The sequence below is a fragment of the Lepidochelys kempii genome, chromosome 3, assembly GCF_965140265.1.
Source record: "Lepidochelys kempii isolate rLepKem1 chromosome 3, rLepKem1.hap2, whole genome shotgun sequence".
In the NCBI taxonomy this organism is placed as follows: Eukaryota; Metazoa; Chordata; order Testudines; family Cheloniidae; genus Lepidochelys; species Lepidochelys kempii.
Genome location: NC_133258.1, coordinates 116,913,118 through 116,937,197, shown reverse-complemented (window position 1 = coordinate 116,937,197; position 24,080 = coordinate 116,913,118). Strand labels below are relative to the sequence as shown.

At 39.9% G+C, this 24,080-nt stretch overlaps 1 protein-coding gene across 8 annotated transcripts in view; it reads left to right on the top strand.

Moving 5' to 3' along the window:
* The window catches only part of IPCEF1 (interaction protein for cytohesin exchange factors 1), a 123,477-nt gene extending 106,300 nt beyond the window's left edge, over positions 1-17,177 (top strand). For 7 of the 8 annotated variants that reach the window (XM_073337715.1, XM_073337709.1, XM_073337710.1 and 4 more), the window contains 2 exons: positions 3,636-3,826; positions 7,571-11,817. In XM_073337715.1, coding sequence (XP_073193816.1) covers positions 3,636-3,826; positions 7,571-7,735 — 356 coding nt within the window. In that variant the 3' untranslated portion in view covers positions 7,736-11,817. Of the gene's footprint in view, positions 1-3,635; positions 3,827-7,570; positions 11,818-14,036 lie in introns of those variants that run through there. The other variant, XR_012158098.1, reaches the window with a different exon arrangement.
* Positions 17,178-24,080: the final 6,903 nt, after the last annotated feature.

Below are 24,080 nucleotides of genomic sequence, written 5' to 3'. Positions count from 1 at the left end.
AGTAAACAGTGTGAGCCAGCAATTTTCAGGAAATATTACTGCCGTGTATTATGCCTAGCACGTGCAATTTTTTTTCGGTTTCCTGTAGCTTGTTAAATATCCCCCCTCCCTCAAATATTGTATCAAAGCCATAAGCTATATTTAGTTCCAGTCAAGGTAAAGTCAGTCTGTTTATATTTGCAGAGTAATGTAAAAATGCCAGATAACCCACATACGCCTTGAGCACTGGAAACACAAATATGTGTAATGTACCATAAAACTAAAGTTTTCTCACTATAGCCAAAGGGTTTTAAAAAGCATTGTGGGGAGGGGGAAAGAGAGCAACATTTTCTAGAACATGGGAAAGATCTTTTCTACTACTTCAGCATTTTGTGCCTGAGCCACTGCCAATGAAGTCAATGGAAAGATTCCCATTCACTTCAGTGGATACAGGATGAGGCCGTTAGACATTATGGTCATGGGTGCTATAAGAAAACCTTACAGAGATATTCTTGGGATCTTGGCTCTTAGCCTACTCTTTGATCTCCTCTAGTGCTGCTCTCTAATTGCAAGAGTCACTCAAGAACCTGTACGACATAGGCTTATAAAAGTAGCTTGTGACACAGTGGTGGCTTCCATTTGCCTTTTCCTTAAGACATTTACTGTGGAGATCCAAGAAGAGGGCTCACTGTAGGCAGTATTAATTAATCCTTTCCTTGGAGAGGTTAGGGGAGTCATAATGTGAAGGCTCTTTTGTATAGAAGAGAGAGAGAGACAGACAGACAGAGTGTGTGTGTGGGGTGGGGTGGGGGGGAAGGTGGGTGGCACCTGTTACTTCAGACAAGAAAAGACAGTTTGGTAGGGTGAAAGGAAAGGATTAATTTCACTTTTTAATTTACTTCAGTTTATAAAATATTCTGATCAACAAAAGTCAGTTGGTGCCCATTTAAAAAAAAATCAGTGAAATAAAGTTGAATGTTATACCCCTGCCAGCTAAAGGACCCAAAATCACAGAAAGAAACAATAAACTCAGGCCATTTTCCTGAGAGATTATGTGGACTATATGAGCCTAAAATCTCTGATGACCAAAAATCTCTGCCCTTGTCAGACCAGCAGAAAAATGAGTCCTACAGTCAAAATTCCCATATTGAAAATGTCTTTTTACTAGGGCTGTCAAGTGCTTTAAAAATTAATGGTGATTAATCGTGCTCTTAAACAATAATAGCATACCATTTATATAAATATTTTTGGATGTTTTCCACATTTCAAATGTATTGATTTCAATTACAACACAGAATACAAAATATACAGTGCTCACTTTATATTTACTTTTTATTATAAATATTTGCACTGTAAAAATAAAAGAAATTGTTTTTTTAATTCACTTAATACAAGTACTGTAGTGCAATCTCTTTATAATGAAAATTGAACTTACAAATGTAGTTATATACAAAAAAAACTGCATTCAAAAATAAAACAATGTAACATTTTAGAGCCTACAAGTCCACTCAGTCCTACTTCTTGTTCAGCCAATCACTCAGACAAACAGATTTGTTTACATTTGAAGGAAATAATGTTGCCCACTTCTTGTTTACAATGTCACCTGAAAGTGAGAACAGGTATTCGCATGGTACTGTTGTAGCCAGCAAGATATTTATGTGCCAAATGTGCTAAAGATTCATATGTTCCTTCATGCTTGAACCAGCATTCCAGAGGACATGTATTCATGCTGATGATGGGTTCTTCTCTACAACGATCCAAAGCAGTGCAGACCAACGCATGTTCATTTTCATCATCTGAGTCAGATGACACCAACAGAAGGTTGATTTTCTTTTTTGGTGGTTTGGGTTCTGTAGCTGCTGCTTTGGAGCATTGCTCTTTTAAGACGTCTGAAAGCATGCTGCACAGCCCATCCCTCTCAGATGTTGGAAGGCACTTCAGATTCTTAAATCTTGGGTCAAGTGCTTTAGCTATCTTTAGAAATCTCACATTGGTACCTTCTTTGCATTTTGTCAAATCTGTAGTGAAAGTGTTCTTAAAACGAACAATGTGCTGGGTCATCATCCGAGACTGCTATAACATGAAATATATTTCAGAATGTGGGTAAAACACAGAGCAGGAAACATACAATTCTCCCCCAAGGAGTTCAGTCACAAATTTTATTAACACTTTATTTTTTTAACAAGCATCATCAGAATGGAAGCATGTCCTCTGGAATGGTGGCCAAAGCATGAAGGTGCATATGAATGTTTAGCATATCTGGCAAGTAAATACCTTGGAATGCCAGCTATGTTCTCACTTTCAAGTGACGTAAATAAGAATGAGGCAGCATTATCTCCCATAAATGTAAACAAACTTGTTTCTCTTAGCGATTGGCTGCACAAGAAGTAGGACTGAGTGGACTTGTAGGCATTAAAGTTTTACATTGCTTTGGTTTTGAGTTCAGTTATGTAACAAAATTTGTAAATTGTGCTTTCATGATAAAAAGATTGCACTACAATACTTGTATGAGGTGAACTGAAAAATACTTTTTCTTTTATCATTTTTACAGTGCAAATATTTGTAATAAAAATATGAAGTGAGCACTGTACACTTTGTATTCTGTGTTGTAATTGAAATGAATACATTTGAAAATGTAGAAAAACATCCAAAATATTTAATAAATTTCAATTGGTATTCTATTGTTTAACAGTACGATTAAAACTGTGATTAATAGCGATTAATTTTTTTGAGTTAATCGCATGAGTTAACTGTGATTAAGTGACAGTCCTACTTTTTACTAATCGTCACTCATCTAAACCTGGCACATATTAATTGTTGCACCTTCATATTAAATAGTGTCTTTAAAAATTTACCTTTTATCCCAGGTTGCTTTTGTCTTATCTTTCTGCTAAATTCCCAGCTGTTCTCTCCTTTTCCCAAGTGTCCCCATCTAGAGGAGATGGTGCTGCAACTAGAAAGCTGTCAGACTGAAAGGAATAACTGAAACAGTCTTAAACAAGGATTCATTGTGAAAGTTCCATGCGGAATTGTGTGCCACAGTGTATGAAATTTGACAACTATATGTAACGTGACCATATGTCTTACTTGTTCATACTTTGTCCCAGTGTCTTGGAAACTTCTTATGTGACTCCTGAAATGTCCCTTTTTTTTATTCCCTCAATCAAAATATTTTTGGTTGTGTGTTTAAAAACTACAAACTGTTAGTTTAAGATATGCTGCTGTACCAAGCAGAATTTGCTCTGTGTTTTCTAGGAACAGAGAGAGATCAGTGGAACAAGTGTTCAAGGTGATGAACGGTGTTTGGAGTGAAGGGAAAAGCTGAATGAGAGTAGATTCTATCAAAGCTTCTTTTTGCTCAAAGTGCATGTTGTTAACAGTTGTTCAGAGTTAAATAATAAAGACACTCAGAACACAAAATAACCCTTCACTTCAAGAAATAGACATGTCACTGTTGAGACAGCAGCTGGAAGTATCAATACCAGCATTTACTTTTTTTTTTTTTTGGTCATATGTATGTTACTGCCATCTGTTTTTATTTTGAAAATATAGTCCCTTTAACTTTGTAAAAATCCTATTAACTGAATCCAGCATCACTGCAACTTGCTGTCGTAGTCACATTCTTATCTTATTTATTATTATTCTTTTCTTTATAGAACAGGCAAAATGCTCCGAAGACGAAATGGAGCGACTTTACAAGTCATTAGAACAAGCAAGTTTGTCTCCCATCGGGGACCGTCGACCTTCAACCAAAAAAGAGCTCAGAAAGTCCTTCGCCAAACGGAGCAAAAACCCCTCCATGAATGAGAAACTCCACCAAATCCGAATGCTGAATAGCACATTAAAGGTGAGGTGTCACAAGGGGTAAAGTTCCAGCCTGAAAAGAGGAAAAACAGTTTGTATTGAAAAAGAAACAATCTGAAGCTTCACCCAATCTCAAAGTGAATGTTGTTCAGTTAAGTCTTTCAAATAATGTTTCACTTTCTCCTGCCTCTGTGTTTTGTGGCTATATTTGAAAGTGGAATCAGAAGCAATAGTTCAGTTCTTGCTGTAGTTCCAGCCTGACTGGAGAAGGTGTCAGGAATTTATAAGAGATCACATGGTAGTCAGTTGTCAAATTCACACACTCAGTGCATGTTTGGTGAGTTCACTGAATGGGACAGTGTCAAAGGAGGGAGAGCAGAAAAAGTACACGGACGGTAGTGGACAACCAAATGACCCTTAGCCAAGAAAGTTTTCCTTAAGGGATTACTGCAGAATGCACAGGATGTGCTAAAGCTATTTTAAGGGCCTCCTGGAACTAAAATAGTTTCAATAACACAAGCATCCTGCTTTCATGTTGGAATTTTACCATGGGTAGAGGATGAGAGGGTTTCTCAGCACATTCCCTGGAGGGTCTGAGAGATAGATAGACTCTGCAATACTCTGATGGATAGGAATCACTTGGAGCCTCATTTGTGTCTCATGGAATTTCTAGTCCTGTTTCTGGGTGGTACTAGAGGAGAGAGAGAGAAAACTTATTAATATAAAATTAAATTGTAAATAGAGAGATGGAGGGATAGCTCAGTCATTTGAGCATTGGCCTGCTAAATCCAGGGTTGTGAGTTCAGTCCTTTAGGGGGCCATTTAGGGATCCTGGGCAAAAATTGGGGATTGTTCCTGCTTTGAGCAGGGAGTTGGACTAGATGACCTCCTGAGGTCCCTTCCAAACCTGATATTCTATGAATGAACATTAAAACAATTGCCTTCCCCATCCTCTTGCTTTTTTTATCAGAAGTAAGAAATGAGTATGTTACCTCAATTGTTTTTACTTAGCTTTAAGTCATGTCTACTTTGGAGAAATTTATAAAGAAATTTCTCACTGGTACTAATGCCAAATCAGCTGTTCTGAGACTCATAATAATACATTCTTCTGTAGCATCTGCTGTCTGAGGATCTCATCATTAATGAAGTAAGCCCCACCACATACTTGTAAGATAGATAAATAGTATCCACGTTTTACAGGTGAGGAAACTGAGAGACAGAAAAACGTTACATGGCTTTTCCAGTGTAATGTGTGTCACCAATAAAGGAAAGAACAGAACTGCTTAGTGCCAAGTGAATTGGTGGCTCACATTTTAGTGTTAAATCTTCAGATTAGAATGATGGTGAGTTGGGGATAAAAACTTTAGTGCTATTAGAGTTTTTGTTTATTTCCTAAGGGGATTCACATTCCTCTGGGTAAACAAATGAGTAAATTATGGATCTGACTGTGGTTAGCACTCTTTTATAACCAGACTTTTTTTTTTTTTTTTTTTGTCTAACACTAATTGAGTATGGAAAGATCATTTTCTTGGATGCTTTTCTTAATGCAGAAAATATGGGTTTTGCTTTATTCAAACCAAGAAGTTGGAGTGTCGACAAGATAAATATGGCATTAGAGAATTTCATACAGAGACAAATAGAATTCTTTAAGCAATGGTGTTTACATTAGTTAGTGTGAAAGGTACATTCTCATAGTAAGGAAATGCCAAACTGTGAATCAGTAAAAAAGTATGCTTTTAAAGTAATTTCTTCTTAATATTATATGAAGCAGGACATAATTAACCCTGCGTGATCTATTGGAAATACAGAATTCCGGGAAGTCTTACATCTGATCCATATTTGCTGTGCTTTGACTAAACCTTTATCAGCTTCAAGCAGAGTGATTTATGAACATACCGAGGCTGACTGGGATTATTAGTTTGGACTTGCTACTCCACATCTCTAGCAATGAATCATTGCTGCTGCCACAATATATCAATAGCAAAACATATTTCGGATGGCTAGGAAGAGAGGGAAGCTGTTTGCAGAGTGTTTCATATGCTAAATGATTGGAGGAAATTAGTCTTTTTTCCAGAGATACGAAAGATAGATCCACCCTGTCAGAAAATTTCTCCATCGGGGAAAAAAAATCCCCGCTTCTATGTTAGCAGCACCTGTCTGTTTCTCTGTCCTGTGCCTTTTGCTGTCCTCTTACAAAAGTTGCCAGCTAGACATAGGGCTGAACCTGAGTAATCTGCCTTTCTAACAAGCTGTCCAATTCCAGTTGGTTCAAGAATCACAGATCACAGAGATTAGGCCTTCTGGGAAAGTTGTTGAGGCTATGGGTCAGGATCACTTTTGTGCATAATTCTTGAGGTCAAGAAAGCTCTAGGCCCTCTTACCTGCCTTTATTTCCCCACTTACTCTCTGTCTCATCCTCCTAGCTCTGACCTTGAAACCTTCTCTGTCTTACTTTTGCCTCTCTTCTGTAATGACCCTTACCTGAGGCTGACTAGAGGTGCTTGACATAGGCCAGTGGAGGGGTCCGCTGCCTCACATCCACTGGAGGGAGACGAGCAACGGACAAACTACATACATTGTTTTTATTATTTTTTTCTATCCAGAATGGGTGTTTGCTTATCCCTTCTTATTATAATACTAGAATTCCATCTCATGGGGCTGTTTAACAGCAGAGGCCTACTCCGTGCATACGCCAGAGAGAATTGGCACTTTTGCAGTTAATTTGTCTCAACAGAGGCTTCTGTCTGGAGCTGGCATAGCTAAATGATGGTTGGTGGAGAACCATTTCAGTTCAGATCCATTTGTCCTCATCCTAGAATTACTAAGAACATTTTGTTGAAGTCTATGTCTCCATAGTTGAAATCCAGTATCACTGCTTGGAGAAGCCCTGTATGCCTGGGACACACTAAAAGAATAGTAAGATACTGTAGACCTGGAAAAGGAAAATGGAGCTCTGCAATAGAGAACATAAGAATGGCCATATTGGGTCAGACCAAAAGTCCATCTCGCCCAGTATTCTGTCTTCTGACAGTGGCCAATGCCAGGTGCCCCAGAGGGAATGAACAGAACAGATAATCATAAAGTGATCCATCTCCTATTGCCCATTCCCAGCTTCTGGCAAACAGAGGCGAGGGACACCATCCCTGTCCACCTTAAGGTGTTTATTCTCCATGTACTGATGTCTCTGCTCACATCCTCTGTGAGGACTGAAGCTGAGATCTGTGGGCCTAAAAATGTGAGCCCTACATACTGAGCTAAAGGAACGGGGTTCATTAACTTACAAGTAGCAGCAGCCTTGTAAACCTCCCTATATGGTCTAGCCACTAGAGTGGGACAGATAGCCACCCTATGTGAGTGTGGATTACATCTAAATTTAATATGTCTAGGACTGAAAGTAGGGGTATTTACAATGTGGGAAGGGAGTGTTTTTCTTGAAGGTCAAAAGCTGTGTCCAAATTGCAGTAATTGCTGCTGCTGTTACCAGTTTTTTTAAAATTTAGCATTTTATGAAAAGTGATCAGTTCTTCATGTAACTCTTCTCTTGGGCTTTTGTGCAAAGATCCTGTGAAAAATATGGGATATTTTAAAGACTCAGGTATAAACAGAACTGTAACTTCAATTGGAAGAAACTTTTGCCATGGGCTTGTTTTAAAATTCCCATACTCAAAAAGGGAATCACATTGCCAAGATGGGCAATTTAGGTTCATACTAGTTTTATTAAGGAAAATACGGTGTACAGTTCGTATGGGAAAATATATATTTATTAACCCTCTTGATTTCCTACTAGTGTAAAGAGCATGACCTGGCCATGATTAACCAATTGCTGGAAGATCCTGAGCTGACGGCAAAGAAGTATAGAGAATGGAAGAATACAAACACCATGTTGGTCCAAGAGATCTATCAGCAGCACGATGCCCTAGCTGTTGTGGAAGGGAATAGCAAGGAACCATAGATGAATCCACCACCTTTCTTTAATTGAAAATGCTATCTGAGGACAGTGGAACCTGCAGTACATAACAGGATTCCTCCCTGTCCCTCTTTACCTCCTGATGCTTTAAGCTACTACAGTTTCAGGTTTTGTTTTTTCCAAGTGCTTATCTCTTCCCCTTTAAAAGAAAAACAACCCATTCTCCAAAGCATTATTTCCTCTCCTCAAACTCATTTCATGCCAATAAAATGGAACCCCAAAATTAAAAAAAGATGCCCCCTCTGGGTACATGTCTGAGGCAAACATTATCTGAAGCAGAGAGGAAATGGATTGACATTCAGGAATGGCTGATCTTTCATCAGAGGTAAACTGAGCACACACAGACCTGAAAGTCTCAGAGGAATGTACATATTGTAGATACTAGACCTTCGGGGTCATTTTATTCATGTAACCTATTGATGGAAGAAACTTTTTTAAAGCTATGATAATGCTAACAGGATACAATCTTCTCTCCTACCATTTGTCTCTTCAAGACAACTACAAGTAAGAACTTTTATCTCTACTTACATTTGTTTTGACTGCATTACTATGTAAACGGTGGCAACAAGGATAATGATTATGCATAAATCTGAATTTTAAATAATTTTCAAGGCACCCAGTCAATGGACACCATAAACATTTCCTAATTGTGTATGGACAAGATCAAGATGCTGTTTTCCCACGTCATCTGGAGAGGGTCCCTTAATGTGTGTTCGTGACAAATAAATTTGTTCTGCAATGCGGAAACTCTGTCTCATCAAGTTTCAACTTTTCTTATGGAATATAGGACTCAGTAAAGGACAATTTTCTGCTTACATATTTTTGATAGTAGTGAATACGTAAAGTACAAGTTCATCTTGAATTCATAGTCATAATAATAGACCTTTTACAGCGCTTTTAATCAGTAGAACACAAAATGCTTTACAAAGGAAGTCAGTTTATTATCCCTGTTTTACAGGGGAAACTGAGGCACAGAACGGCAGTGACTTGGCTGATGACACTCAGCACGCAGTGGTGGAGCTGGGTAGATCCAAACATATAAAACATAGTTGATTATATTTTTTTTTAATATGTGTCACTTTATGGCTTATGTGAATGTGTGACCATGTACTGTATATATTTTTATTTATATATTTATGTACTGTACATTTTCTACTGTAAAAAGGACCACATGTTATAGATGAGATTGTTTATCTGTTGATTTCAAGAGAAATGCCTGCACAGTCTTCATACCCAAATATAATTAATATACATTTATATTATTCATACCATTCCAAAGTTACGGACACATTGGGAGTTGCATTGTAAGCTTTATTTTTGAGTACCTTGCTTCTACTTTTTGACCTCAGTGTGAGATTTGGTTGAAAATTTCACTGTATATTCTAGGGTAGGAAAATATTTTTCTATAAAATTTCATAACCCCAGGTGACATGGTTTCATAACCCCAGGTGGCATAGTTTAACTAGTATGTTAATCAAATAAAAAATTAACACATTGTTTTGCTGCAATGGGTCATAATTTTCAGCCTTAGGTTTCTCAGCACAGGATACACATTTGAACTCCCAATTGGGTGTTGAATTGTCTATACATGTGCAGTATAGTTTGATTTGCACATTTCAGCATATGTGACTTTGTAAAGTCACTGAGTTTTAAGAAATATTCCTCCTTATTAAATGGATCCCCAGCACAGGAACTAGCATTTAAAGATATACACCCAAATACTCTGGTGTGAAGGAGATGCACTCCAGTTAGCCAGTGTGTAAAGATGTTCTCAAGAGTTTTTGGACTCATCTAGCTTTAAAGCAGAATACGCTATAAATATAAAAAAATCATACATGTTCAGATATTGACCCATGTGTATGCATAGTGTAGATTATTAGAATTTTGATTATGAAAAAAAATTAACCATCTTCACTGGAACAGATTGGATTTCCTCCACTTGCTTAGCAATTAGTTTTAATTGCTTGGAAATGTTTCATTACTAAGCAATTAATGTTTTAAGATCTAAACCCTTAGCTGTATCCCAGAACATCCAGGAAATGTTGGATCATTAGAGATGGGTTGGACTTGGGAATTGAATGCAGCAGGAAGGCTCTGAGGTTTGGGCACTTTTGGCAGCTGGTAAATCTACTAAAATTTGATTGAAGGGAGCCATGCCTAGGTGGACTGTATAAGTTCCCGTGAAGCAGGTTTTCCCTTCTGCAGATATTAGCGGGAGGAGAAGAGTGGACTGAGGGATGGAGAGACACAGGAGGCAAAAACAGGAGGTGGTTAGATGCTGTGGCTCGGAAGTAGGGTTGTATTTGAGATACCAGCACTGCCTCAGGACTGGAACTAGGGAGTGGGACTGGTTGTTGAGTCCGCGTTAGTGCTGGACTATGGAGAGCTGTAGCTAGAGAACAAGGACTAGCTGGGGACTGGAACTGGGTGGTAAGAACTAGTATAGGAATCAGAGAAGGAAACTGAAACAATCACTGGGCACATCTGTTAAAAATAAAACCACAAAATCTTTTAACTAAACCTTCTAAACTATGGAAACCACAAGCTAAGTGATGTAAATAGATCTGACATCAGCCTTTCCCATCCAGACCATTCTTTTGAATTGCACTTAGCAACCTTAACTGTAACATGATGAAGGTTTGTTTATGTCTAAGTGTGTGTGTGTGTATATAGATATATAGATTCTCTTGTGTTAAGCAACAATACTGAAGGTTTTTTGTTCTTTTTTTGACAGTTGCACACTGACATTATGCAGCCAAAGCTGTAAAATACTTCAGGAACTTAAAGAAAATTCTGTTTAAGAGAAATCAAGAAAATATTGACTTATGAAATTAAGGAATTCCTCATTATGTTTTTAGACTTTGTGCGTATTTTTTTCAGTTGTTCCTAGTGAACAACAAAATTCAGATTTTTTTTTAGTGACATTTATTATTCTGGTAAAAAATCTTTCCTTAAAGCTAATCATCTGTCATTTTGTAAAGTGTGCACCCACTACCCAACAAACAAACTATGCTAAACCAATATTTTCACTCACACTTAGAATATTTCCTCATTTCTGAAAAAAAAGTCAATTGTCAAGATTTTAGACAATAAGTACATTTTAAAAAAAGTCTTAAAATAAACTAAACTTGGAAGGGACAGATCTTCACCTGTAGGCATAGAGTGCCTGGTGCAGTGCCCTTTGGACTTCCTGATTCTGGGGCTGCTCTGTACCAGGCCACAGTCCCAAGATCCTTTCACCTTCATCAGCTGCCAATGGCCCCATATGGCAGCCAGGTTTATGGAAGCTCAAAATAGTAGACCTTGTTCCTAGCCACACCCTCTACACTGACAGCCAGAGTAGTTGGTGTGGGAGTCATACAGGAGCTCTGTACCACTCAAGGATATATCTATCCAGGAGAGTCACTTTAGGGGCTTGATCTGCTGAGTTTAGGGCCGCTTTCCACTGGGAAAGTGACACCAAACAGCTGGACCTCAGTCTAGTAACTTGGCCAAAGCCTTGGAAAAATATAAAGACAATGCAGAAATTTGTTGCACATTTTATATATATATATATATGTGTGTGTGTGTGTGTGTGTATTTGTATTTGCCTAACTTTTTCAATTCTGTTTTGTTACAGTGTTCACTCAGTATGGAATAAATTCATTCCACCCCAACCCTCTGATACATGCTTTGGTCATATAATTAGTTATTCAAACTGAGCCCTTCTAGCCTTAAAGTCTACCGATGATGTAAGATTTTATTGTCAGTACGTTTTTGGCTTGACAGACAAAATTACCTCCCAAAGTGCATGTGATGAACTTGAAATTAAATCAGCTGGATAATACCAACATAGGGTGAGCTGCAAGGCCCATCCACCACATCAGTCCCATGCAAGCCCTTGAAATAATGTTAAGTGGGATATAAGTCGTGGCTAGGCCTTGTATGGGCCCTCTGCATAGGAGTGGATTTTACCTATGGAGAACCCATGTGTATGTGTATTCGGAAGTAAAACAAATAATGTAAATGATTAGCATACAACTGAAAGTGAGAATTAAATTGTTGGCTTTATAGCAGTACAGACTCCAGTGAAGAAAGACATTTATCTACTAATTAGCGTCTCATGGCTGACTTATCTGTGTATATATTTTTTCACCTGTAACATTTTTTTTTCTTTTTTTATTTTACTAGTTGTAATGATTCCACCAGAGAGTGGACTGAAAAGTTGTCATTCGTCCAGGACTGAATGATGACAGCCTTGTGCCGCAGACAGATGTCATGGTGGGGGGGGGGGGGGGGGGAATCCTACCATTTGGGGGGAAAGGAAACATTTTTGTGGCAGATTGTTGAAGTGCATATATGTGTGGTAATGGAGCTGATTTAAATCTACTCAGAGTTTTGGAATTAATGCTGACTGGAGAAGTTAATGGGCAGAGTGCAGGTAAATCAGTCAAATGTGGAAGATAAATGCAGTTTGTTGCCTGGGTATCATGTCTACATATATGGGCATGGGTGTGAATATAATACTGTATATTTGGTATACCAACTTATTTTTTGATAAAATCCATCTCTTGAAATGTAAGGCATTTCCACAGGAGGAGTCTCCCTGCACTGTATGGGAAGATTTTTTGTGTGGCTCAAGAGTGATCAATTGCAATGGCAGTATGTGTCATTTATGAGAAAAACTAAACTCTAATAACAGCAAATGGAGTGTTTTTTGTTATCTTGCATCATTTCCAGCAAAACCTGTAGAAGGTGGGAAAATCCAATTGTCTGATGCCTGGATGAGATGCCTCCCGAAATGAGAACTACATGATTAGATGTGAAAATGAAGAGATGTGGAAATGAAGAGGGATCTCTGCCCATGTATTTGGCATTAGATCAAATAATTACTTAACCCATTTGTGGTATCCTCATGAGGTACCAACTTGGGGATTAATCTCTGGGGTCAATTTAAACCTGTTGTTAGTGCTAAACAATCAATAAATAAATGAAGGCCAAATTTCAGTCATTTGGGGGTTGGTCTTGCAAGCTGCTGTTTGCTTTCCCATGTGCTTAACTTTAAACACCTCCACTGCCCACATGCTCCAGAGCTTTTCTGAACCAGGGCCAGAGTGATCAGCAGCAGCAGTGATGAGCCCTCAGACCCTTGCAAACCTGGAGTAACTCCACTGGTTGAAATAGATTTACACTGTGCAAATGAGAGCAGAGTTTGGCCCAGTGATTCATATTCTCTTACTCTCAGTGTGAATGCATGCATACGCACGTGTGTATTTGTAGATGAGTGTATGTCTTGTATAATGTATAGCGATGCAACAATGTCCTTGGATTGACAAACGCAGTACAATTGGTTGTAACAGGGTCATGTAGCCTGAAATAGTTTTGGAATACTGCCCTGTTAGCTGGCCAATAAATTTTTGAACTATTGACGTTTCCGCAACTAGCAGAGAATGGGTCACATCACTTTTACTTAAAATAGAACAGAGAATTCTCAGCACGGGGTAACTTTAAAGTAGCTAATATCTCAGGCAAAAAACTCCTGTCTGAAAAAGTAAATTTACCTTACTATAAGTGCAGCAATCAGAACTCATCTCCTGCCTCTTCAGATAGTTTTGAGGCCTCCCAGACATGAAGGGAATAGAAAGCATGGAGCATGTGAAGTGAAGATAGCATCAGAATAAAAGGACATATTTTTCATTAAGGGAAAACATTCCAATCTTCTTAGCTGATAAATAACTCTACTGTCAGATGCTGAAATAATTGCAGCAAAAACAGCTCAAAAATCTCAGATTTCTAAGTCAGGGTGAGAGGAAATACAGGAGGGGATGAATTCTATGTAAATAGATGTACACAAGAGGTGAATGTAACTGCTAATCACATCAATACAAGAGAGCACTGAGCACCATGTTCTCTGCTCAGTGGTGTTTGCCATCAATTGTGTTTGTATAAAAGGTTTTGGGCATGAATTTCAAATGGCAGCATTACTCTAAAATGTGAAATACACATGGTGCTAAATGGGTGCCATTATATTACCGCATACATGTGTGTTGTTTCATATATTATTCAGGAGAACTTAGTTAGAAATGTTTTAGAATTAAGTGTGTGTGCGCGCGCGCGCGAGAGAGAGAGAAAATAAAAAGCTTTGTTGTTATTTCTTTGTCCGTAAGGCCCATCTCTACATTAGTACAGGGAGTCCGGCTGTACAGATCTTGGAGTGATTGGAAAAGTAGAACTTAACCATTTTAGTCATTTCTAAAATCCATTTTTAATGGCTTTTCTGTAAATCAAGGATGTCTCTCTATTTCAGTGTTCCAGAGCTCAGAAGCTACAAGGACTAGACGTGAATGCTGTAATCCACTGAGATGGGAGAGAATCCCAGAGCGTCATTTCTAGCTGTAATGATTTAATCAGAGAGTGGACGGAAAAGTTGTCATTGGTCCAGGACTGAATGGCGACAGCCTTGTGCCACAGACAGACGTCATTTTTGGGGGGAGAAAATCCTACCATTTAGGGGGAAAGGAAATGTTTTTGTGGCAGTATGTTGAAGTATGTGTATGTGTGATAATGGAGCTAATTTAAATCTACTCAGAGTTTTGGAATTAATGCTGATTGGAGAAGTTAATGGGCAGAGTTCAGGTAAATCAATGTGGAAGATAAATGCAATTTATCACATGGGTATCAGGTCTATATATATGGGCATGGGTGTGAATATAATACTGTATATTTGGTATACCAATTTATTTTTTGATAAAATCCATCTCTAACTGTAAGGCATTTCTGCAGGAGGAGTTTCCCTGTACTGTATGGGAAGATTTTTTGTGTGGCTCAAGAGTGACCAATTGCAATGGCAGTATGTGTCATTTATGAGAAAAGCTAAACTCTAATAACGGGAAATGGAGCGGTTTTCTTCTAGTGGTAGGGCCAAAGTGGTATTTCCTGTTTTATGTGGGACATGTAGAAAGAAGATAAACTTTGAAATGTCAGTCATGATTTCCTTGAACTGTCAGCAAGTTCTGCAGTTTACTCTGTTCCCATCCACTGAAATTAGAAATCTTGCTTTCTTTTTTACATGGGCCCTTTAAACAGAAGGGCTTACTATTAAAGTGAAATTCCCCCTCTGCATGGGGGCACTACCAAGTTGACGTGCCACTAATATTCCACTTAAACCCTATTTTGAGGAGTTACGTGAACATGAGCTTTTTTGTGGGCCACCTGCACAGGGGTAAATTTTCTCCAAGAAAATTTGTTTTGCATTAGTAGATTGGTCAAGAACTTAGGAACCATCTGAGTGCTAATGCTCACTCTGTCCCAGATATTGTGTGGCCTTGAACAGGTTACTGTAGCTGCACTCACAAGTTATCCTTCCTGTCTCACTTTCCCCCGGCTGTAAAATGAAGATACATAAACACTTGTCTACCTCATATGGTGATGTGAAGATTGATTAATTCCCAGTCTTGTGGACACTTACACAGGTGAGTAACTTCACCCATGAGAAGTCAATGGAATGACTCACATGAATAAAGTTACACACATGCATAATAATAATAGATCTGAAAGCACTTTACCAAGAAGGGCAGTATCATTATCCCCTTTTTACAGTTAGGGAAACTAAGGCACAGAGCAATGAAGTGAATTGCCCAAGGTCACCCAATAGACCAGTGGCAGAGTTAGGAACAGAACTAAGATCTTCTGAGCCCCAGTCTGGTGCTTACTAGCTAGTTAAGTTAATAGTCAGTATTTTAAAATTTAAAGTGCTATAAGTGTGCTCAGTACTAATATTTTTGCCTCTTAGTGCATGCATGTAACTCCTAAGTTTAGGGGACATGACATGCATGTAGCCAAGGGGAACTAGCCTCTTACATTGATACTTCTGTGTTAAACATGCAAGACAGAATTCTTAACTCAGACTTTTGTTTTTTTTCCAAATTGGTTTTGAAAAAAAAACCCCCAAACAAACCTAACAGTAACATAAAAAACAGGCACATTCTTAAGACAGGCACATTTACTTGGGGATTATTATTTCAAAGCCTGTTTTTTTAGAATCAGGAAGTTTCTGTGAATGGCTATTTTGAAAAATGCCTTGCACTCTGGGAGAGAATGTACTTTTTGGAACAGCCTGGCTGAAACAGTCCCCTGAACTGGCTGCTGTATCTGTTCCTAAAGAAAGACACCTCATGCCAAATGAACGTCCTTGAAAGACATGTGATGTGTTTACATTTTCATATATGTAGCACGGCCAGGCAGCTCTTTTTACCAAAATAAAATAATAAAGGTGATGGGAGCTGCATAAGGGAAATTTCACTTCACTTTAGAAAGGCAACACATGCAACAGCATGGGAAATATCCTTCCTCCAGATCCTCGTCATACACTGTTATGAAGTAAACTTAAGTCTTCTCCATTTCCTCCTTTCGAGTCAGTTTTTTAGGTTACACTGTCCTTTGGTGGCATAAAGTGTAACTGCTCATCAACTTATTTTTGTAAGAATGTAAATGAAGGGAACTCTTTGATCTGGGCATGTATCTTATCTGTAACTAAAAGGTTTAAATATGTGGGAGACTGTGTTATATATACATAAAATGTGTGTATGTGTGTATCATTCTGTATATATCACAGTAATCTATGGTTATTGGGCAAGATCCTCAGCCTATGTTCCCTTATTACATTTGAATAAAACAAAGGAAAGCAGGTGACAATGTTTTGGGCTAAAACTACCTTTTGATTGCCTTTGGGAAAAGGCAGCTTTATGATAGCTTTATCAAATAGTAGGGTTTTTTAATTAAGAAAGCTAGTACACATGCACAGCCTGCTGGCTTTTAGTGATATTGCAAGTGAAGTAATAATGCAATGAGCTCATTCATAGGACTTAATGATTTTTTTTCCTTTTTATATCTTTATATTTTCCCATCTGTATTTTTATTGCATCACTGAAAGTCTTGGCATTATGCACAAAAACCATTGTCACATCTATAGGTACTTGAACTTGAGCACTGAAACCTAATTATAGTAACCGTGTACGTCAGTTGGCCAACTCACTTTCCCCGGCACAAAAACATGTTATGCAGGCTGTATGTCAGTTATGCTTCTGCTATGTGCCATGTAAACGGCTAAGTTAGGCCCTGATCCTGCAAGAAGTCCAGACAGGCAGACTCTTTGCCCACAAGGAATCCCAGTAGACCTCTGTATTGGAGCACTCGAGGTGGAGCTTTTTTTGGGATGAGGCCCTTGTCATTCAACAAACCTGATTCAGGCACATCCATTATGTGCAGTGGCTTAAACAAGAAGTTGGTGCCTAATAATTAAATGGTATAACATTATCTATCTTCATGACAGAAGCTTGATTTTGTTAGACGCCTTATGAAGGTTGTTTGGCTCTCCTTGGTTTTTTGTTGTTGTTGCTTCCATATATTAAGTTGGTACAAGCAAATATCAATGCAAGGGCACTAATACATATCTAAGCAATTCTGTATTTTAGAATCTACTAATAATTTTTAAAGGGCTAGAAAAATGATTTTGAAATATTAGTAAATCCTAGCTAACTGTAGAAATGACATCAGAAGCTCCACAAAACACACCATTGTATTATCTAACAGACTTCAAGTCTAGTTAAGGTATTAACTGGTACGGAAATATATGGTCCCTCACTTACATTCTTATACATAATTATTTTCTCTCCCTTACCTATTTTGCACATAGGTAGCAAATGCTATTGTGAGAGTAGCTGTGTTGTTTCTGTTATAATACACAGTTTTCTCACAACACGTCAGAACTTCCCAAAACATTTGCCTTTTTATTCTGAGATACTCCATGCTTTGTCTCAGTCCCAAAAATGATTTTTTTTTTTGGTGAAAGTTTAAGCAAGCTGAATCCAACTGCTTTTAAGTTACTGAGAGCATGGATAAAAATACACTCTTCCCATTCTAAAAATATGCTACATTTTTTCTTCCTACAAATAGCTAAAACCCAGCTGTGATTTGAAATATGAAATTTAGCACATATGCTGTATCCCCCTTACCGCACTTAGAAAAATTGGTTAGAAATTATCAAAGTTATGAACTTGTGAGGAAGTTGGTCTGAGCAAGCAATGTGCCCTTCAAATATTGTGTTTATAGACTTTTCTATGGCATTATTCAAGGCAGTAGCGGAGCACCTCACAAACATTAATGAACCTATCCTTGCAAATCTCTCCTTGAGGTAGGGAAATTTCCCCTTTTACACATTGGGAAACTTATGGTTAAAGAATAGAAGTGACTTTCCCAAGGTCACACAGGACGTCTATGGCAGAGTTAGGAATAGAATTCAGCAGTCCTGAATCATAATCCACTGTTGTTACCACAAAACCATCTTTCCTTATGGCACTTCAAGTACTGCTCTCTTTGTAGATCAAGCTGCATTTTTTTTATTCTCAGTCTTCTTAAAGACAGTGAATTATATTCGTTCCTGCTAGCACGTGGTGACAGAAACTGCATGAGTGGTGAAGGCAATGTTGCCACTGCTGTCCACCCAGCAGAGTTCTGCTGAAGGAGAGCAGCTTTCAACCCTGCAATGGGGGGATTGTGCCAGCAGAAACCATACACAATGTTGCACATAACTAGAAAAAATGTGCATTACTTTCATTGTCTGCGTGTGTGGCCTTTGTTTTCTATTTCACGTTGAGGCCGCTTGTCAGTTGCTATTGACTCTGTATTATTATTCAGTCTGGAAATTCTCCTGCTTGCATGATGACAAGCAAAGGGAATTCAAATTCAAGCAGCCTGTGATTTGAACCCCATTTTCTTATACTGTAAAATGCTGAATTATGTTGCTAATACTTTTGGCTTGGGCAGTTCTAGAATGCTCACATCCCGTCTATTCAGACACAACTCAGAGCCTCTGAGAGTGACACAAATGATAGCTTGCTGTGACTGAGAGACATAGCTTGCTTACCAAGGAAACATGGTTTCCGCAGTCTTCAGGAAATTAGATGGGCTTTGAGGATATAGGAAGGAATGGCTTGTAAAACAACTCTGTCCATGTAAGAACAAGGGTACGAAGTAGAACTGACTGACACACACAGTTAATTTAGCCTCTCTCCTTGCTCAAGAAACATCAGTGAGCAGAGTGTGATTTCCTTGAATTTGTTATTGCAGTTTTACCAAAGACATGTATTTATTTTCTGTGCTGCTGGGTGGGTTGATCACAAACATTTGGCTCTGAGTATGTTATTTGAAACTCCAGCAGTCAGCATGAAGGATCAAGCTGAGCTTCACATTACGTCACCTTAATGCTTCCTTTCTTGTGAGCTTGTTACCTATCAGCTCTGTGTTGTTGGGGAACCAGGGCACAGTACCCAGACCGTCTGACTCATGAAAGATCTCTCCCCCCCTCCCCCGCTTGAACCAAAGCTGAGCAGAAGAAAGACTTACAAAAAACAATGAAAAGGCAGTGGGAGACGCACCTAAACCTCTCTGAACAAGGGTGACAGGATTAAGGAAACTCCCTGTGCCTCATTTGCATCAAGGATGGGACAGGGAGGCATCCCCATTAGCATAGAGAATGGAGAACAGAGATTCCAAGGCAGGAACCGCACTGAACTCTGGGACCAGAAAAGCAGGGAAGCACTGCATGATGGGGGATCTCTGCTCCAGATGTTAACGAACCCATGCCTGCACACATCCAGCTCAGTAGTTATCAGACCAATTCTAATAATAAATCCTTTATTGGAATCCAAAATACTGAAGCTGCCTAATTGTATTGTTAGCTCCCTCGAAGGAACATCACCCATAGTCAGGAATGAGCAGTTCCTATTGTCTAGCCCAAGGGTGGGCAAACTATGGCCCACGAGCCACATCCAGCCCGCAGGACCGTCCTACCCAGCCCCTGAGCTCCCGGTTGGGGAGGCTCACCCCCGGCCCCTCCCCCTCAGCAATGCCGCCTTGCGGGCAGCACAGCTTGTGCCCACCCACCTCCCAGGCTTTCAAATAAGCCTATCCTGCCGCACTGAGCGGCATGGTAAGGGTAAGGGGGGAGGTTGGATAAGGGGCAGGAGGCCCCGGGGGGCACTCAGGGGACAGGGGCAGTTGGATGGGGTGGAAGTTTGGGGGGTGGTGGTCAGGAGACAGGGAGCGGGGGAGGTTGGATAGGGGGTGGGGTCCCAGGGGTGCGGTTAGGGGCGGGGGGTCCCGGGAGGGGGCAGTCAGGGGACAAGGAGCAAGGGGGGGTGGATGGGTCGGGGGTTCTGAGGGGGGCAGTCAGGGGGCAGGAAGTGGGAGGGGGTAGATGGGGGTGGGTGCCAGGCTGTTTGGGGAGGCACAGCCTTCCCTACCTGGCCCTCCATACCGTTTCGCAACCCCAATGTGGCCCTTGAGCCAAAAAATTTTTCCACTCCTTGTCTAGCCTGAACAAAACAACTTTAGTATATTTCCTTGAGCCATCGGTTTACCCATAAATGAATCTAGGGTTCTCCCTTGAACCACTGTTCTTTGCCTACAAAAACCCCTACCAATGCTCAAGTAAGTGCTCTGATGCCTGGATCCAAAATCTGCATCAGTTCCATTGGGACTTCATCTTCTCCTGACTGATTGTGCTGGGAGCTTTGCCTGTCTCCAGCACTCCAGACCCTCAGCTACCACCTCCACCTGGGAGCCCCGATCGATTCAAGTTTCACGGCGTGGTGAGAACCCAGCTCTCACTCTCTCTCTGTAGGTATGACCTTCTGACCCTGAGTTGTGTGATCAGTTATAGTTTTCTAAACCTGACTTTTATAATCAAATTTAAGTTAGATTTAATATTATAACTGTTTTGTTTGTTTGGCTCCCCTTGTATGGTTATTACCTGGCAATAAATAACTTTCATGATTAAGCTGGTTGCTTCTCTCTCTCTCGTGGATGTTTTTTGGCTTCCCCATTCACTCTGCAGCAACACTTCTCGTACCTAAGCTAAAAATCCCTGCAGCACCCAAAAATCCTGTGGGGTTTGCTCATCAGGTGGGTTACTACCAGTGCAATTGTAACGTGAAAGTGGGGATAGGGACGTGCTGAACTTGGGGCATATGAGGGTGGCAGCTTGGAAGTGCTGCTCAACACAGCCTCCTGAGTCCAGGGACATATAAGGGGTCAGAGTGCTGATTAACCCGGTCCTTTTCAGACGCGCTCTGTTAGTGCGTGTGTGTGTGTTCGTCTGATTCTAGAGCAAACATTTTTTTACAGTTATAAAGCAAAAATGTAAATATTACCTAATAAAAATATTATAAATAATAGTGATAAAAATATTATAAGTGAAATTAATGCATGCAACAACGTCCAAGCATTTCATAAAGTCTAAACACTAAACCCATTGTTACAAGTGCAATATCCATCTTAACCATACTAACATGCAGGTGAAACAGACTGGTTTCCAGCAATGAATTTGTCAGTGCTCGGCTGAGCCTAAAGCCCTGGCAAGGGCTGGCACCTGGTTTCCCAGTGTCTCAGGTGTGGCGCTCTCTTATGGAGCCTGACCTGTCTGTGCCCTTCCTGTGGCTCTGTGGAGTGTACAGACAGTTCTATCCCCTCTCACCCTACTAACACAAGAGAGGCAGGACAGTAACATGCATCTTTGTTGGATAGAAGTTGTACAGATGATAGAACTAGCTTTAAAATGTTATTTTTAACTCTAGCAGCCCAAATGGCCTTGAAGAAGGATGACTTGGACTTGCTTCATTGTTTGGAGGTTTTAAGGCTCTCCCACCTGACTCTTGTCAAATACGGGGAGCTTGAAAGCTTTCTGAGTGCAAGGTGAGGGGCAGATTGCATCTGTAGATAATCTGTGGCTTTTGCTATCTTTGTGTGTTTATATTGCAAATTGGTTTTTGTGAGTCCTGTCTCTAATCAATGATATTTATTCTAGGTAAAGTTTATCAGGCAGGAATATAGTTTGAGGCTGGTAGATTTTCCAGATGGGAATGTTTTTGTGATTTGGAGCTAAGGATAGGATCAATTCAGTCACTTTCTATATCCATGGCTGCTTGAGTGTTTGGCTGAACTCTCCAACTAGGGGGCGCATGCTCCTTTCTGCAGCATGATGCCGATCAGAGGAAAATCACAGAAAACCTACCTGAGTAGGGACCTGGGGCTTTATCTACATCAGCATCCTGCTGCCTTATAATCTAACTGTTGCAAAGGGCTTGTCTACATTTAAAATGCAGCATTGGTGCAGCTGCCCCAATGCAGCTGTGCTGCTGTAACACTTTAATGAAGATGCTCTAAGCCGATGGAGAGAGCTCCTGTTGGATTAGTTGATCCACCTCAGAGAGGCAGTAGCTAAGTCAGCAGGAGACGCTCTCCTGCCGACAGAGTATTCTCTACGCCAGCATTTAGTTTTGTATAACTACGTCACTCACACCCCTGCACCATGTAGTTATACCGAAGTAATTCTGTAGTGTAGACCAAGGCAGAAATTTGGTAACAGCTAAGGAGCCACTGCATGGCAGCTGGTTGGGGGAAGAGTTTGGAGCAGCTGCACAACAAAGTATATTGATCTCATCCCAGAGCAATCAAGCTTATGGTACAAAGTACTGTAACTAACCCCCCCCCCCATACACACAGTGTAAGAGATCTGCATGTGATGGGAAGGATGGCTTAATGGATAGGATACCGAACTGGGATTCAGGAGACCTGGATTAAATTTCCAGCTCAGCCACAGACTGCTTGTGTGACCTTGGTCAAGTCATGCCATCTATCCAGTGTCTCAATTCTCCAACTGTAAAAAGGAGATAAGACTTGCCAACCCCACAGGGTTGCAGTGAAGATAAAAATCCATTCGTAACTGTGGGGCGTTCAAATGATACAGTGATGAGGACTATATAAGCACCTAGACAGACGGGGGCAGAAAGGGGTGGCAATATAAGTTTCTCGGATCTTGGGGATGGGCTTTTAAGCAGCTTCTTTTGTGGGTCACTCCCTCCGCCTGACACTGCGCTTCCCAGAGAGCATGTTGTGGTGGGACAGAGTGAGAGAACATGTCAAGAAGATTTCCTGTTCAGACTCCCACTGGTGCATTGTTGTATCGCTGAGGAGCCAGCCTAGCCCAAATCCTGGGGCTTTCTGGGTGTAACTTTTCCCACTTTCTTTATATTTATACCCACACCACAGCTGCAAAATGTGAGGCTCTTGAGCCTGATGCTGACTTTACCACTTTCACTCCACTGAGTTCAACTGAATGACTTGTTGTTGACACATGTGAGATCAGAATCTGGCCCCTGGTGTCTCTCTCTGAAAAGAATCTGACAAGAACAGGAGTTAGTCTTCAAATCTCATTTCCTCTGATAACTGTAAAGCTTTTGGCTCTTCTGGTGCACTAATTTCAGTATGTTAAACCCCATATCACTCTGTCCAAAGCTCAGTCGGTCTGTTTGGGGAATTCATATAAAAATATGAGCAATTACTTTCAAAAGAAACCTGACTCATTTCTCCAGCAGTGATTCAGACCTAGACGAATGGTTTTCACTATTCTCTCAGAGTGTTTGGTAGTATTCCAGAAGATTCCCTGGTCCAACAGATGTTATAAAAGAGTGCACTACTGACTGATTTGAGCCACTGGCTTATATAACAATATTTATCTACATCTTCTAGAACTGAATACTGTCCTCATGGTGGGAACTGATAATTGATTGGAAATAGCAATTACAATTGCAGACACTATAGAAACCTCTAAATCAGATAGCCAGATCAGCTCTTTGATCTCCTAGTTTTTACCCAAAAGTTTCTAACCTGCCCCTCTGCCCTTTTACTGAAACATTTTCCTGCCCCCTTCCCAATTCTATTTCCAGTTATTAAATGTCAAGCATTTTCATCTGAAGAATGGAGTAAATCAGAAACTATTTATACTGTTTTGGCTGAATGCTAATTCAATCATGTATTTATATGTTTAGCCTAGTCCCCTGCCCAGACTAAAAATCTGAGCAGTTTTTTGAATTCTCCACAAGAACAATATATTTGCAATTTTTTCCAGTGGCCAAAGCATCATGAAACCATAAAGGTCACTTACAGTCACCTTTGTAGCTCTCTTCTTCCCTGAACTCCAAGCTGCACTTAGCTCCAAACAGGCTGCCCTGAAGATCTGGGAACCATCTAGTCCCTGCAAGTCGTAGTTTTCAATGATTTGCTCACATCATTTGTTGTGTGCCTTTGTTTCTATAGTCTCACCTTTCTGAAGTAACAATGAGGGATTGGAACTGTGCTACTGCTTTTAAAATTACATGTATTTGTTGATATTCCACAGATGTAAATATCCCCATATAGTAGTTGTCTTGGTAAATGTAATAGCATTTGTGTAAACTAGGATAACTGTCACCCATGATCTTCACATTGGTGTAAAACCACTTTTCCTTTCTTG